General features: G+C 45.9%; 1 protein-coding gene across 1 annotated transcript in view; it reads left to right on the forward strand.

Annotated features, from left to right (window-relative positions):
• The window catches only part of ttc34 (tetratricopeptide repeat domain 34), a 68461-nt gene extending 62920 nt beyond the window's left edge, over positions 1-5541 (forward strand). The window contains exon 8 of the mRNA XM_038822047.1: positions 858-5541. Within this exon, the coding sequence (XP_038677975.1) occupies positions 858-1379 (522 nt within the window). The 3' untranslated portion in view covers positions 1380-5541. The remainder of the gene's footprint in view (positions 1-857) is intronic.
• Positions 5542-12995: the final 7454 nt, after the last annotated feature.

Consider the following 12995-nt stretch of genomic DNA (forward strand, 5'->3'; position numbering starts at 1 on the left):
TTTTTTTTTTCCAATTAAGGGGCAATTTCACATGGCCAATCCACATACCCTGCACATCTTTGGGTTGTGGAGGTGAAACCCACGCAAACACTGGGAGAATGTGCAAACTCCACACAGACAGCGACCCAGGGCTGGGATCGAACCCGGGTCCTCAGCACCGTTGGCAGCAGTGCTAACCACGGCACCAACGTGCCGCCCTCTCCAATATCATTTAAAGTTAATTTCTAACAACTTAACCATGGATGATGAGACTTTTATGGTCAGACTGCACCATGATGAGAGAAAACTGCTACAATCATCCAAGCCTTTCATGCCAGCAGCTGTAATGTGGAAACTGATTGGAAAGACCCTTGTCCTGATCTCCCACCAAGGCATGAAAGGGGAGGTAACGAGAGTGCAACAGTAGAGTACCAAAGGAAAGGTACCTGGAATAAGAATTGTTTAACCTTATGTGGGGGAAAGGTTTAATCAAAAAGCCAATTCAATGGTAAATGTTTTCTGCTTTACATGTTCTACAGAACACACTTTATGAATGCTAGTCTGTTATTTTATTCATTAACTGCCGTAATACCAACTTCAAAGAGCATCCTCACAACTGTGATTTTTCATTTATCTCACGGGCATCCTTGTGGACTGTGAGTAAGACCAGCAGTAAAGGTGCCCATTTTGAGTGCCTAAATCTCCTGGTGGGCAGAACATCTAACCTTGAGGTTTTCATCCATTTGTTTGGACTGAATCATTACAGATCCATGAGATGAAGATGCAGTGTACTACCTCTTTTCTCCTCTCAGTTGCCAATCATTTATTTAAAATACAACAGATTCTCGTAATATCTCTTTTGCCATTTTCTTTTATAGGTGGCCTCGCAGGAAGCTAGTACTTTGACTAAAGGGAATCAGCTGGAAAAAGCTCTGAGGTACTGTACATTGTCTGTCCTTGCAAGTAAAAATAAAGCAAAATATGTTCGCCCACGTGCAATGTGTCTGACCAGATTAAAACAGTACGAGAGGGCACTAAAGGACCTGCATGAAATCATCAAAAGGAACACCTCCAGCAACTCCCCAGAGCTGGTAGAAGATTACTGCTCCGCAGGGCACATCCATTTTCTTATCCTGAAAGATGAAGAGGCTTGTAACGATTATATAAAAGCACTACAGTTAGACCAGTCTGCAGCACTAGCCAATATCTCCAGTAGGCCAGGGCGGCTCAGCTTGTCTCAACATTTCCAGCGAATTGCTCTGCACTCTTTTGAACAGCAACTTTATGAAGAAGCATGGAATTTAGCAGAGTACGGACTGATAATTGATGAAAGCAACACTGATTTAAAGAAACTGAAAGCTAGGATCAAACGAGAGGCATCAGGGTGTGTTGTTCACTAGCACTGAATGTTAATGGTGCTTAAACAAATGTACCTTGCATACAGCAAGGTTCAGAGGGCAAAAAGGGAACAACAATATCTGGCAAGCTTGCTGAGTGGCCTAGGACTGACAGGAGGTAGAGAGAGTACTATAAATATGGACTGAGAAAAGGGATAAAAATTTAAAGCGACAATCCTATTGGAATAAAAACAGAAAATACTGGGAATACTCAACAGGTCCAGCAGCATCTGTGGATGGAAAAAAGCATCAATGTTTCAGTTTGTGACCTTTCATCAGCATAGCACCACAGTCGTTTGCTTTTAGATTAGTGCCGTTGTAAATTGCCTGGAAAATCATTTGGTAAATACCCAAATTATTCTCAGAACTATTGGAGCATTGCTGCTGTATTTGAAGCATGTTTCTGCTACTAGTACGGCAGGGGAGATCCAAGAAAATATCTCTTACAACAGAATGACAGAAAATGAGTATAGTTCAGCTTCAAAATGTTTTAAATCTTGGTTAACAGCCAAATGGATTTGTTTTGAAGCCGACACTTCTATAATTGCTTGGGACTCCTAAATAGCCCGAAGACTATTTAAGGCTGCATCTGCCTCTCAGTAGTCCTGTTGCGCAATGTGCCTCTGGGCTGCTATTCAAGGCCAATTAATTGTCAGATATCTAACAATCTGAGATCAAATGCTCTCCTTTGCTTTGCAATAAAAGTAGGGAAAGGAATGCTATAACTGTACCGGGAAGTTCCTTTTTTTTAAATAAATGATTGGGTTTTGTAATTTTAATATTTACTCCTGTGTTGAAACAGTTGTGATCTCCATTTTACAAGGGTTCCATTGGTATGATTGAAATCACGACCTGAGAATATGCAGGCTTTGAAGAAATTAGCTTGAACAAGTCAGTGGTTGGGATTGTATCCATAACTAGACGTTAATGAGTAACACTGATCTGGAAGGACCCCTTACTTAAAACCATTTTATTCCTGTATAATCACTGGATATGTAGCGCTCTGCAATGTGTGGACACTTTGTGGAAGTCTGGCTCAGAAAATGTCCAGCTCAGAGACCATCCCACGATAACCTTTTTTTTGCATGGGAATGTGATTATGCACATTGCTAATATATAAATGCACGGTCATTTTCTTAAATTATATATTCAGTATGTGGTATTTATTTTGTATTAAATTATAATTTGTACAGGATTTATAGTTGGATTGTGAAATCCACCAAAAGCATTAAAGAATAAATGTTATTTGACAAATACTAATTTAATTGCTGTCAAACAACCTACTGGAAGTTCAAATAGCTTGAGAAAATTGAGGTGTCAAGATAACTTAATTAATGTTGTGTCGGATGTTTAGAAAAGTGCTTTTTCAACACCAGAGGCCCCAAGTTATTTTGCATTGTCTTCCTTTTAGTTTCCATTCCTCCTCGCTATAGTTTTCAGAATGCTGCGGTTTAATTCTACAGGTAACAGCAGCACTGAAGAATGTCTACCATATGACCATTCTTCATTTGTGCGCTCAGACACTTGGCATTGGCGAGATATTCAATCATGCTAATATTACAGCTGGCTCACATCACTGAGATGTTCACCTACATATACTTTCCAGCAAAGGTCACTGACCAGCAATCGATTGCTCAATTGGCAGTCTGAGATTTTTGATGATCTTTGCAACAAATAAAATGTCTGCGTACTTTACCTTGAAAAATGTATCCATGATTGTTTCCCTACCTTGAGAGTCCAAATAAATGATGGAATCTGGAGAAGATAGTACAGTAAATGGTGAGCAGAAGAAATGGCCTTGGAAATCTAACAGTTTTTCATAGATTGGCATTTCCTATGGCCATCTCCAAACGGCAGGGTTTGGGACCACGACTTGTGCCCTACCATCACTCATTTAATTTTCAAACTGGCTGTTGGGCAGAAATGACACCACTTTCAAAATACATGGAAAATTGGGTTTCTGCTGCCCTTGAAAAAGTCTATTTGTGCTGGTTACATTCCGAAGTGAAGCTGGCAGTGGGAAAATTTGGAAATGCTATTCGGAATGTAAACAACTCACCTAAAACAACAGATTTGCTTTGCTGCCAGTCTCAAATTAAATGTTTGTAGCTTAATATATCCCAACTTTAAACACCAGCTATGGGGCTGGTTTAGCACAGTGGGCTAAACAGCTGGTTTCTAATGCAGAACAATGCCAGCAGAGCGGATTCAATTCCCGTACCAGCCTCCCCAAACAGGCACTGGAATGTAGCAATTCGGGGCTTTTCACAGTAACTTCATTGAAGCCTACTTGTGATAATAAGCTATTATTATTATTAACTTCCTTATTTTAAAATCCTCGTATAGCCTTACCGTGCCAAACCTCCTCCAACTCTCTGTCTCAGTCTTTGCTCTATTTGCCTCTACAACATTGAGCTTCTCTATACTCCACCCTTCTGGTTCCTCAGCTTTCTTGGTTTCATTTTTGAACTCTGTCCCAAAAGGCTTTGCCTTGATATTTGACATGCAATATTTAAAAACCCCTTCAAAATCTTTTTTTGACGTTGCCTTTTATCACCTTTCCTGAACACCCTACTGCTCAAGTCTGCAACTCTCTCTTGAACTCTGTTACTTGGTACCCAGCTGGATTCTCTACTGATTGGTCTGCTGCTTTCCATGTGCAATGCCTATGGATGTTTAATGTTGAAGAAAATATGTTTTGGTTAGAAAACAAGCTGAGAAAGGCTGTGCTTGCATAATATCTCAAATGATTGAACAGTAATTTTGTCAAAACATTTGTACAGCATACATTTATGATAACCCATAATTCGAGGATAAGGTCAAATTCATCCAAGTTCTTCTCTGATTTAAATGGCTTCTGCAGAGAAATAACATCAACTCCAACTGGAGTGGCCTTGAAATGCAATCAAAAATATGTTTGACAATTTTGATCTTATTTAAAATAAGTAAAAAGTCCGGCTTGCACAATAATGCACGGCTTCATTCTGTAAACCAATTTTTGGTATAGAAATCCAAAATTTTAAAAACTTTGTAACACGGGAACAGGAAAATTTATTATATGGTGCAGATCATAGAATTATACAGAGGAGGCCATTCAGCCCATCGTGGCTGTGCCAGGTCTTTGAAAGAACTATTCAATTAATGCCATTGCTCTGCACTTTTCGTAGCCTTGCAAATTTCTGCTATTCAGGTATATATCCAATTCCCCTTTGAAAGTTACTATTGAATCTGCTTCTCCACCCTTTTAAACAGTTCAACTCAATTTCCGGTGGCGGCCATGGAGTGATTGGTCACACATTTAGTGGTTCCTGCTCGAGATGGATTTGTTTGGTCTTTCCCCACCCGAATTCCATACTGTTTGAGGGCAAAAGGTATATGAGTTCCCAAGGATTGTAATACTCCTCAGGTGGGGCTGGAGTATGGCTCATCGGATGAAGTGTGCCACAAAGAAGAGGGGGCAGGAGGGTTTTCGTGATGTGACACAGGTGAAGATGACTACCGGCAAGGGGGCAGCGCTGCCCCCTCGTGGTCAACAGAACAGCTGGTGAAGTTGCTAAATGGCAAATTCCAGCAGCCTTAGAGGATTTGGCCATGGTGGTGGAGCTGCTTAGGGTGTCGATTGAGCAGGTGGAGCAGAGGCAGGAGGCTCAGGGCCTGGTGATTCAGAAGGTGGTGGTGGAGCATGAGGATCAGCTGACCTCACTGGAGGCAGAGGTGGGGATGGTGATGAGCAACCAGAAACGGCTGAGTAAGAATTGGGAGGACCTTGAGAACCACTCGGGAGGCAGAATTTGAGGATCATTGAGATGCCCAAGGTGCGGAGGCTGCCAGGTTTGTGACGAGCATGTTGGAGAAGCTGATGGGGGAGGGAGCCTTTGGCTGGCCCCTCGGGCTGTATTGGTGCACAGGGCGCTGAGGAGGAGGCCACAGATGAGGGAGCCACTGAGGGCGATGGTGGTGAGGCTGCATTGGTTCATGGATAAAGAGATCTTGAGGTGGGCACGGCAGACCAAGAAGTGTACCTGGGAAGGGAGTGAGCTGCAGATTTACCTGGGTGCGTAGCTGGCCAATCGGAGAGCTGGGTATAGAACATTACAGTACAGAACAGGCCCTTTGGCCCTCGATGTTGTGCCGAGCAATGATCACCCTACTCAAACCCACGTATCCACCCTATACCCGTAACCCAACAACCCCCCTTAACCTTACTTTTTTTTAGGACACTACGGGCAATTTAGCATGGCCAATCCACCTAACCCGCACATCTTTGGACTGTGGGAGGAAACCGGAGCACCCGGAGGAAACCCACGCACACACGGGGAGGACGTGCAGACTCCACACAGACAGTGACCCAGCCGGGAATCGAACCTGGGACCCTGGAGCTGTGAAGCATTTATGCTAACCACCATGCTACCGTGCTGCCCATGCTTAATGTCGATGCAAAGGTGCTGGCATCTCGAATATAAGACGGCATTTGTGAAGGGCAGGCAGTTGTCGGCAAATAAGCGCAGGCTGCTTAATGTTATTAATGTCCTCGGAAGGACAGGAAGTAGAAATAGTAGTGGCAGCAGACGCAGAGAAGGCCTTTGATTAGGTGGAGTGGGCATATTTGTTGGAGGCGTTGGATTGGTTCGGGTGGAGTAGGCGTATTTGTTGGAGGTGTTGGGCCAGTTCGGGTTTGGCCAGGAGTTTGTGGATTGGGGTCAGCTGTTGTACAAGGCACCGATGGCAAGGGTTCAGACAAACAGGATGAGTTGGGGGTACTTCCATCACCAATTCTAATCAGAAAGTTTTACCAACTAGTGGCTGATCCATATTGCCAGATTGATGCCTTCTGCCAAGTTGAAAATCTACCCTGTTATGTCTAAACTTGAATTGTAATTAATAAATTATATCTATTAAACAGCAAGCTGGGAAATAACGTCCTGGCTTACAGTAATACGCTAAAAATGGAAATTAGGACTAATGCAAGAGAAAGCTCATTTTGCACAGCAAGAAAGATGAGTGCAGCATTGTTGAAGGTTCCGGCTTTCAAATGAGCAATGAAAAGAAGGTTCAAGTGAAGGTAAAATAGGCTATGACACTATTTTCTGAAGAAATGGGGAATACTGTCCTTGATAATAATAATTCCTCAACCTCGCTAGTGGTGTCATGCCCTGGAATATCATTGGCATGCATTTCCACGTTGATCCATGATCATGCTTGGCAAGGGACTAAAGTGGTTTGCCATTGCCTTTTGCAGATGGCTAACCAGGAATCTCTCCCAATCTTACCACCCATTATCTGGGGCCTCAGTCTTTTACAATTTATATTAATTACTTAGATGACAGGAGCAAAGGATGGTAGTTAAATTGGCACTGACGCAAAGATAGGTAGGAAAGTATGTTGTGAAGAGGACGTAAGTAGGTTGCAGGTGGATATGGATAGGTTGAGTGAGAAGGCATAAATCTGGTAGATGGGGTACAATGTGGGAAAATGTGAAGTTATTCACTGGCAAAAATAGAAATGCAGAGAATTGCTTAAAGCAAATGACTGCAGAATTCAGATGTGCAGAAAGATATAGGTGTTCTAGTACACGAGTTACAAAATCTTAGTATGCAGGTAAAGAAAGTAATTCAGAAGGCTAATGGAATGCTATCCTTATTGCAAGAGGGATTGAACATAACTGAGGATATTATGCTTCAACTATACAGGACATTGGTGAGACCAAAGGTGCGATTCAGTGATTGCATTGCACCTAGCGCAGATCCGGGTATGCTGACTGAATCCCAGGAGATCCCCAAATCACCCGACTTGCTCCGCCTGGCATGATCCAGATCTGCATATTTAAATGAGCCAGATTCATCCGCCAACTGGGAGTCAAAGGCCATACCTGTGAGACCTCACTGGGGAGCCATTTGGCACTGGTTTTCACAAACATTGTCCAGGCGTAATGGCACCTGGGGCGGGGGGATCTCACAGGCCATTAGGTGGTTCCCAGGCACCTTGGCACTGCCGCAGGTTGGGCCCAGGGGGCCTTGCCCATTGGAGGGGGGTTTCCAGGGGCCTCAATTAGGTTGGGAGGGATGGTCATTAAAGTGCAAAGGGGCCTGAAAGTGTGGGGGAAATCGAGGCTGCCGGTCAATATGGTGCCAGATCTACAAGAAACATCCCGCTAAATGTGCCCAAAAGTGGACTTTAACCTTTGTCCGCTGAATCGTGCCCACATCTCAAATATTGGTGCAGTTGGTCTCCTTAATTAAGGATATGAATGTATAGAGGCAGTTCAGAGGAGGTTTACTAGACTTGTACCTGAAATAAATGGATTGTCTTATGAGGATAGGTTGAATAGGCTGGACTTGTTTCCACTGGAGTTTAGAAGAGTGAGGGGTGACTTGATTGAGGTAGATAAAGTCTTGAACCGTTGTGAAAAGGTAGACGTGGAAAGGATGTTTCCTCTTGTGGGTGAGTTCAGAACTAGGGGGCTCTGGAAGTTTTGAAATTAGGAGCGCCTTTTTAGGACAGGAATGAGAATTTATTTCTGAGGGTTGTGGGTGACTTTGGAACTCGAACACAGGTGGTAGAGGCAGGGTTATTGAATATTTTTAAGGCAAAGGTTGGGCAAGGGAATCAGATTATTGGAGGTAGATGGGAATGTGGAATTCAATACATAAATATTTAGCCATGATCTTATCAAATGACAGAGCAGGCTCGAGGGACCTACCTCTGCTCCTAATTCGCACCTTCCCCTACCATCCCCTTTCAGCATTCTGAAGGGATCATTCCCTGTGTAGTACTCTGGTCCACTCTTCCCACAGTACCTTTCCTTGCAAATACCAGGGCCGAGATTCTCCCCTACCCGGCCGGGGGGGGGGGGGGGGGGGGTCGGAGAATCCCGCCCCAGGTTCTCCGTGCTTCAGAGTCCTAATTCATTATTATGTAATTAATAACAGCGGCCCCTTTCTTGCTTTACTCATACTTCAGTTGAGGACAGATGCTGGGGTTTGACCTGGTGGTCCAGTGACATGGTGTGATAAACAAATAATCACTTTCATCAGACAGCACCATCAACTTGGATACTAATAAAGTCAACCAGAACTGAAAGAAATGTAACTTACAACCAACATGCACTGACAGCTGTGTAAAACATCTACTACCTTTCATCTCTGTGATGAAAGGTTTTAATAAGAACTCTTTTAAATCAGTTGAACCACTTAGAGTGAATGCTGCCCTACCACAACATGCCCTGACTAACTTAATGAAGTATAATATGTCAACTTGGCACTGTTGGTAATACTCTTCTGTCTGCATCAAATGTTTTGTGCATTTACGGTCCACTCCAGGGCTTGAGTGTGTAATCGTCAATGCAAGACTGAGGCGAAACTCCATTGTCGGATGTGAGGGTCGATCTGTTAAGCCAACCATTTGCTTGCTCAAGATCCCATGATATTGGAATAGCAGCAAGTTCTGTTGCTTCCAACTATGCAAATATTTGCTGCTTGCTTATTCTCTTTTATATCTGGGATTTTGCTGTGCACAAATTGGCTGCTGTATTTGTGTATAAAACTGCAGTAAGTTTACTTCAAAAATAATTGAATGGATGTGACATGTTTTGGAACATCATGAGTATGTGATCTGGTGGTCTATAAATAAAAAAAATTTTCCTAACACAGATCAAGGCTCAAATTATTGTAAAATCCTTTATATTCCAATGGTTCCCCAATGCCTCAGCTGGTAGGAACTATATAAACAACACCGGTTCAATGTCCTATCTATGCTGCTGGTTGATTTCAGGCCGTAAGGATCAGTAACTGCAGTCAGGATCAATAACTGGCCTCAAAGTACATGGGATAAAAGAAGGAAACATAAGGGTTTTATTTATTGATTATTATCTGGTGACTGCCTACCTCAGGATGTGGACCTCTATCAGACTCTGTTAAGCTAACTTTTTTTTAAAAATAATTTTTATTCACATTTTCACAGAATATCAATAACAGAAAATACTAAGAACAGAAAGAACAAACCCCCCCCCCCCATGTATACAAAAAGAAGAAATAAATTAACGCCCGTCATTAGCAAAGAACAAATATACACGTCCCTTCATCCTAAAACAAAGAGGACCCCCCCCCCCCCCGGGTTGCTGCTGCTGCTGGCCTTTTTCTACCGTTCTTCCAGGAAATCTAGGAATGGCTGCCACCTCCTGAAGAACCCCTGCACTGATCCCCTCAGAGCAAATTTCACCCTCTCCAATTTAATAAACCCCGCCATATCGTTGATCCAGGCCTCCACGCATCCTTCCACTGAATAAGAATCCTCCGCCGGGCTACCAGGGATGCAAAGGCCAGAATGCCGGCCTCTTTCGCCTCCTGCACTCCCGGCTCCTCTGCAACCCCAAATATTGCGAGCCTCCAGACCGGTTTGACCCTGGATCCTACCACCCTCGACACCATCCTTGCTGCGCCCTTCCAAAACTCCCCCAGCGCTGGGCATGTCCAGAACATATGGGCATGGTTTGCTGGGCTCCCTGAGCACCTAATACACCTGTCCTCGCTCCCAAAGAACCGGCTCATCCTCGTCCCGGTCATGTGATGCAGCACCTTAAACTGTATGAGGTTAAACCTTGCACAAGAAGAGGAGGAGTTCACCCTTCCTAGGGTGTCGGCCTACGTCCCCTCCTCAATCTCCTCACCTAGCTCCTCCTCCCATTTACCCTTCAGCTCCTCCACCAAGGCCTCGTCTACCTCCTGCATCACTTGGTACGTTGCCGAGATCCTCCCCTCTCCAACCCACAGCCTGAGAGCACCCTGTCCTGGACCCCACGCGGCGGCAGCAGAGGGAACTCCGCCACCTGGCGCCTGACAAACGCCCTTACCTGCATGTACCTAAAGGTGTTCCCGGGGGGAGCCCGAACTTCCCTTCCAGCTCACCCAGGCTCGCAAACTTCCCGTCTACAAACAGGTCCCTCAACCTCCTAACACCTGCCCTGTGCCCACTCAGGAACCCGCCATCAATTCTTCCCGGGACAAACCGGTAGTTCCTCCGTATCGGGGACCCCATCGAGGCCCCCACCTACCCCCTGTGCCGTCTCTATTGCTCCCAAATTTTGAGGGTAGCCGCCACCACCGGGCTCGTGGTATACCTCGTTGGAGGGAGCGGCAGCGGCCATCTCCATCCTGTTCCATGCTTCCCCTTCCCCGTCCATTACCCACTTACGCACCATCGCTGCATGGGCAGCCCAATAATACCCACAGAGGTTGGGCAGTGCCACCCCTCCATCCCTGCCCCGCTCCAAGAACACCCTCGGGGTCCCGTGCGCCTACACAAACCCCGTAATGCTCCTGTTAACCCGCCTGAAAAAGGCCTTTGGGATAAGGATGGGGAGGCACTGGAACAGGAACAGAAATCTCAGGAGCACCGTCATCTTGACTGATTGCACCCTACCCGCCAGAGACAGCGGCAACATGTCCCATCTCTTGAACTCCTCCTCCATTTGCTCCACCAGCCTTGTGAGGTTAAGGTTATGCAAGGCCCCCCAGCTCCTGGCCACCTGGACCCCCAAGTACCTGAAGCTCCTCTCCGCCCTTTTTAGTGGGAGCCTACCAATCCTCCCCTCCTGGTCCTCCAGGTGTACAACGAACAGCTCGCTCTTCCCCAAGTTGAGCTTGTACCCCGAGAAATTCCCAAATTCCCGGAGAATCCTCATCGCCTCCGGCATTCCCCCCACCGGGTCCGCCACATACAACAATAGGTCATCCGCATAGAGCGACACTCGGTGCTCCTCCCCACCCGACACCAGCCCCCTCCAGTTCCTCGACTCCTACAGCGCCATGGCCTGGGGTGCAATTGCCAGCGCAAAAAGCAGGGGGGACAAGGGACACCCCTGCCTCGTCCCTCGGTATAACCGAAAATACTCCGACCTCCTCCTATTTGTGGCCACGCTCGCCATCGGGGCCTCATATAGCAGCCTCACCCACCTGACAAACCCCTCCCCAAACCCGAACCTTTCCAGCACCTCCCACAAGTAGCCCCGCTCAACCCTATCAAAGGCCTTTTCCACGTCCAACGCCACCACTATCTCCGCCTCCCCTTCTACCGCCGGCATCATTATAACATTCAAGAGCCTCCGTATGTTAGTGTTCAGCTGCCTCCCCTTCACATACCCCGTTTGATCGTCGTGGATAATCTGCGGCACACAGTCCTCTATCCTCGTGGCTAAAATCTTCACCAACAGCATGGCATCTACATTTAAGAGTGAGATCGGCCTGTATGACCCACACTGCAGGGGATCCTTGTCCCGCTTAAGGATCAAGGAAATCAGCACCCGAGACATCGTCGGAGGCAAAGCCCCCCCTTCCGTTGCCTCATTGAAGGTCCTAACCAATAGAGGGCCCAACACGTCTGCATACATCTTATAGAATTCGACCGGGAACCCATCCGGCCCCGGCGCCTTCCCCGACTGCATGCTCCCTATCCCTTTGACCAGCTCCAGCTCATCCGGCGCCCCCAGTCCCTCCACCTGTCCCTCCTCCACCCTCGGGAATCTCAGCCGGTCCAAAAAGCGTCCCATCCCCCCCTCCTCCGCTGGGGGTTCGGACCGATACAGTTCCTCATAAAAGTCTCTGTGTTAAGCTAACTCACGTGACAGAGGAGCCCACACTAGAAGCGTTCTGCGTCCCCTGTTGAGCAGTCCTGGCATCTAACAGAAGCATTAAAAAATGGCTGCCTGTGTGGAGTTTCCCACCATTTCACCTGGATTGGCGGACCTTTGTGTTGGTAGAGCCACTGTTTGTGGTTCTGCCCAGTCAGTGGAGTCATCTGAAACCTCGGAGTTACACCAAATATAGTCGGATTAAATTCTCTGTTCGGCTTGCCTGCCATACTGGATCTCGTGTCCCAAAGTAAGATAATCTTTGGTCTGCAGAAAGTCAGAGAATTTTACATCCCAGGTGACCACGACTATGCGATCACAGATTAGCTTACCCTTCAGTGGCTCGTGTCCACAAGAATTAGCTAGGTGATCAAGATTGGTTGGAAATAATTCATTTGATTCCCTGGATGATTGTGACCTCTGGTTAAAACGTGCTTGTTCGATTACTATGTGCTCGTTCCATTACTAAGTTTCTGGCTAAAGCAGGTGCACCCCTGCCTCAGGAGAACATAATCTGCTGCTGGACCTACAGCATCAAGAAAGGAACTGACTGTATGCTTCTGCTCTTTAGTATGAAGATCTGATGCTGCTCGATATTGAAGGAGATGGTGTTCCCATCATTCCCACAGTTGGCCTTTTTATGGGCTCTCTAATTGTCAAATAGGCGGGATAGGGGCAGAGACTGCTCACCTCTCCCCAGTTTGCCTTCTCCTGCCATCGAGTCATAAGAACAAGTTTCAATCAAGGTTTTCTACACTCTCTGGTTCCTTTGATAACACCAATGTATTTTTTTTACATTGATGTCTCCGCTGCTGCCACATGTTCTGAGATTATCCTTTTATTTGTGGACTCTAGCTGTGGTACTTGTTCAGTAGACACACTGTAATCATTCTGGTAACTGCTTATCACTTGTTTATTAATACTGTATTTGGACAGGTTACAGAGCATGTATGTTGTCTCTCGGCATTGTATTCCAACATCTCCCTCTAACACAT

This window comes from Scyliorhinus canicula, chromosome 16 (assembly GCF_902713615.1).
Source record: "Scyliorhinus canicula chromosome 16, sScyCan1.1, whole genome shotgun sequence".
NCBI classification, from domain to species: Eukaryota; Metazoa; Chordata; class Chondrichthyes; order Carcharhiniformes; family Scyliorhinidae; genus Scyliorhinus; species Scyliorhinus canicula.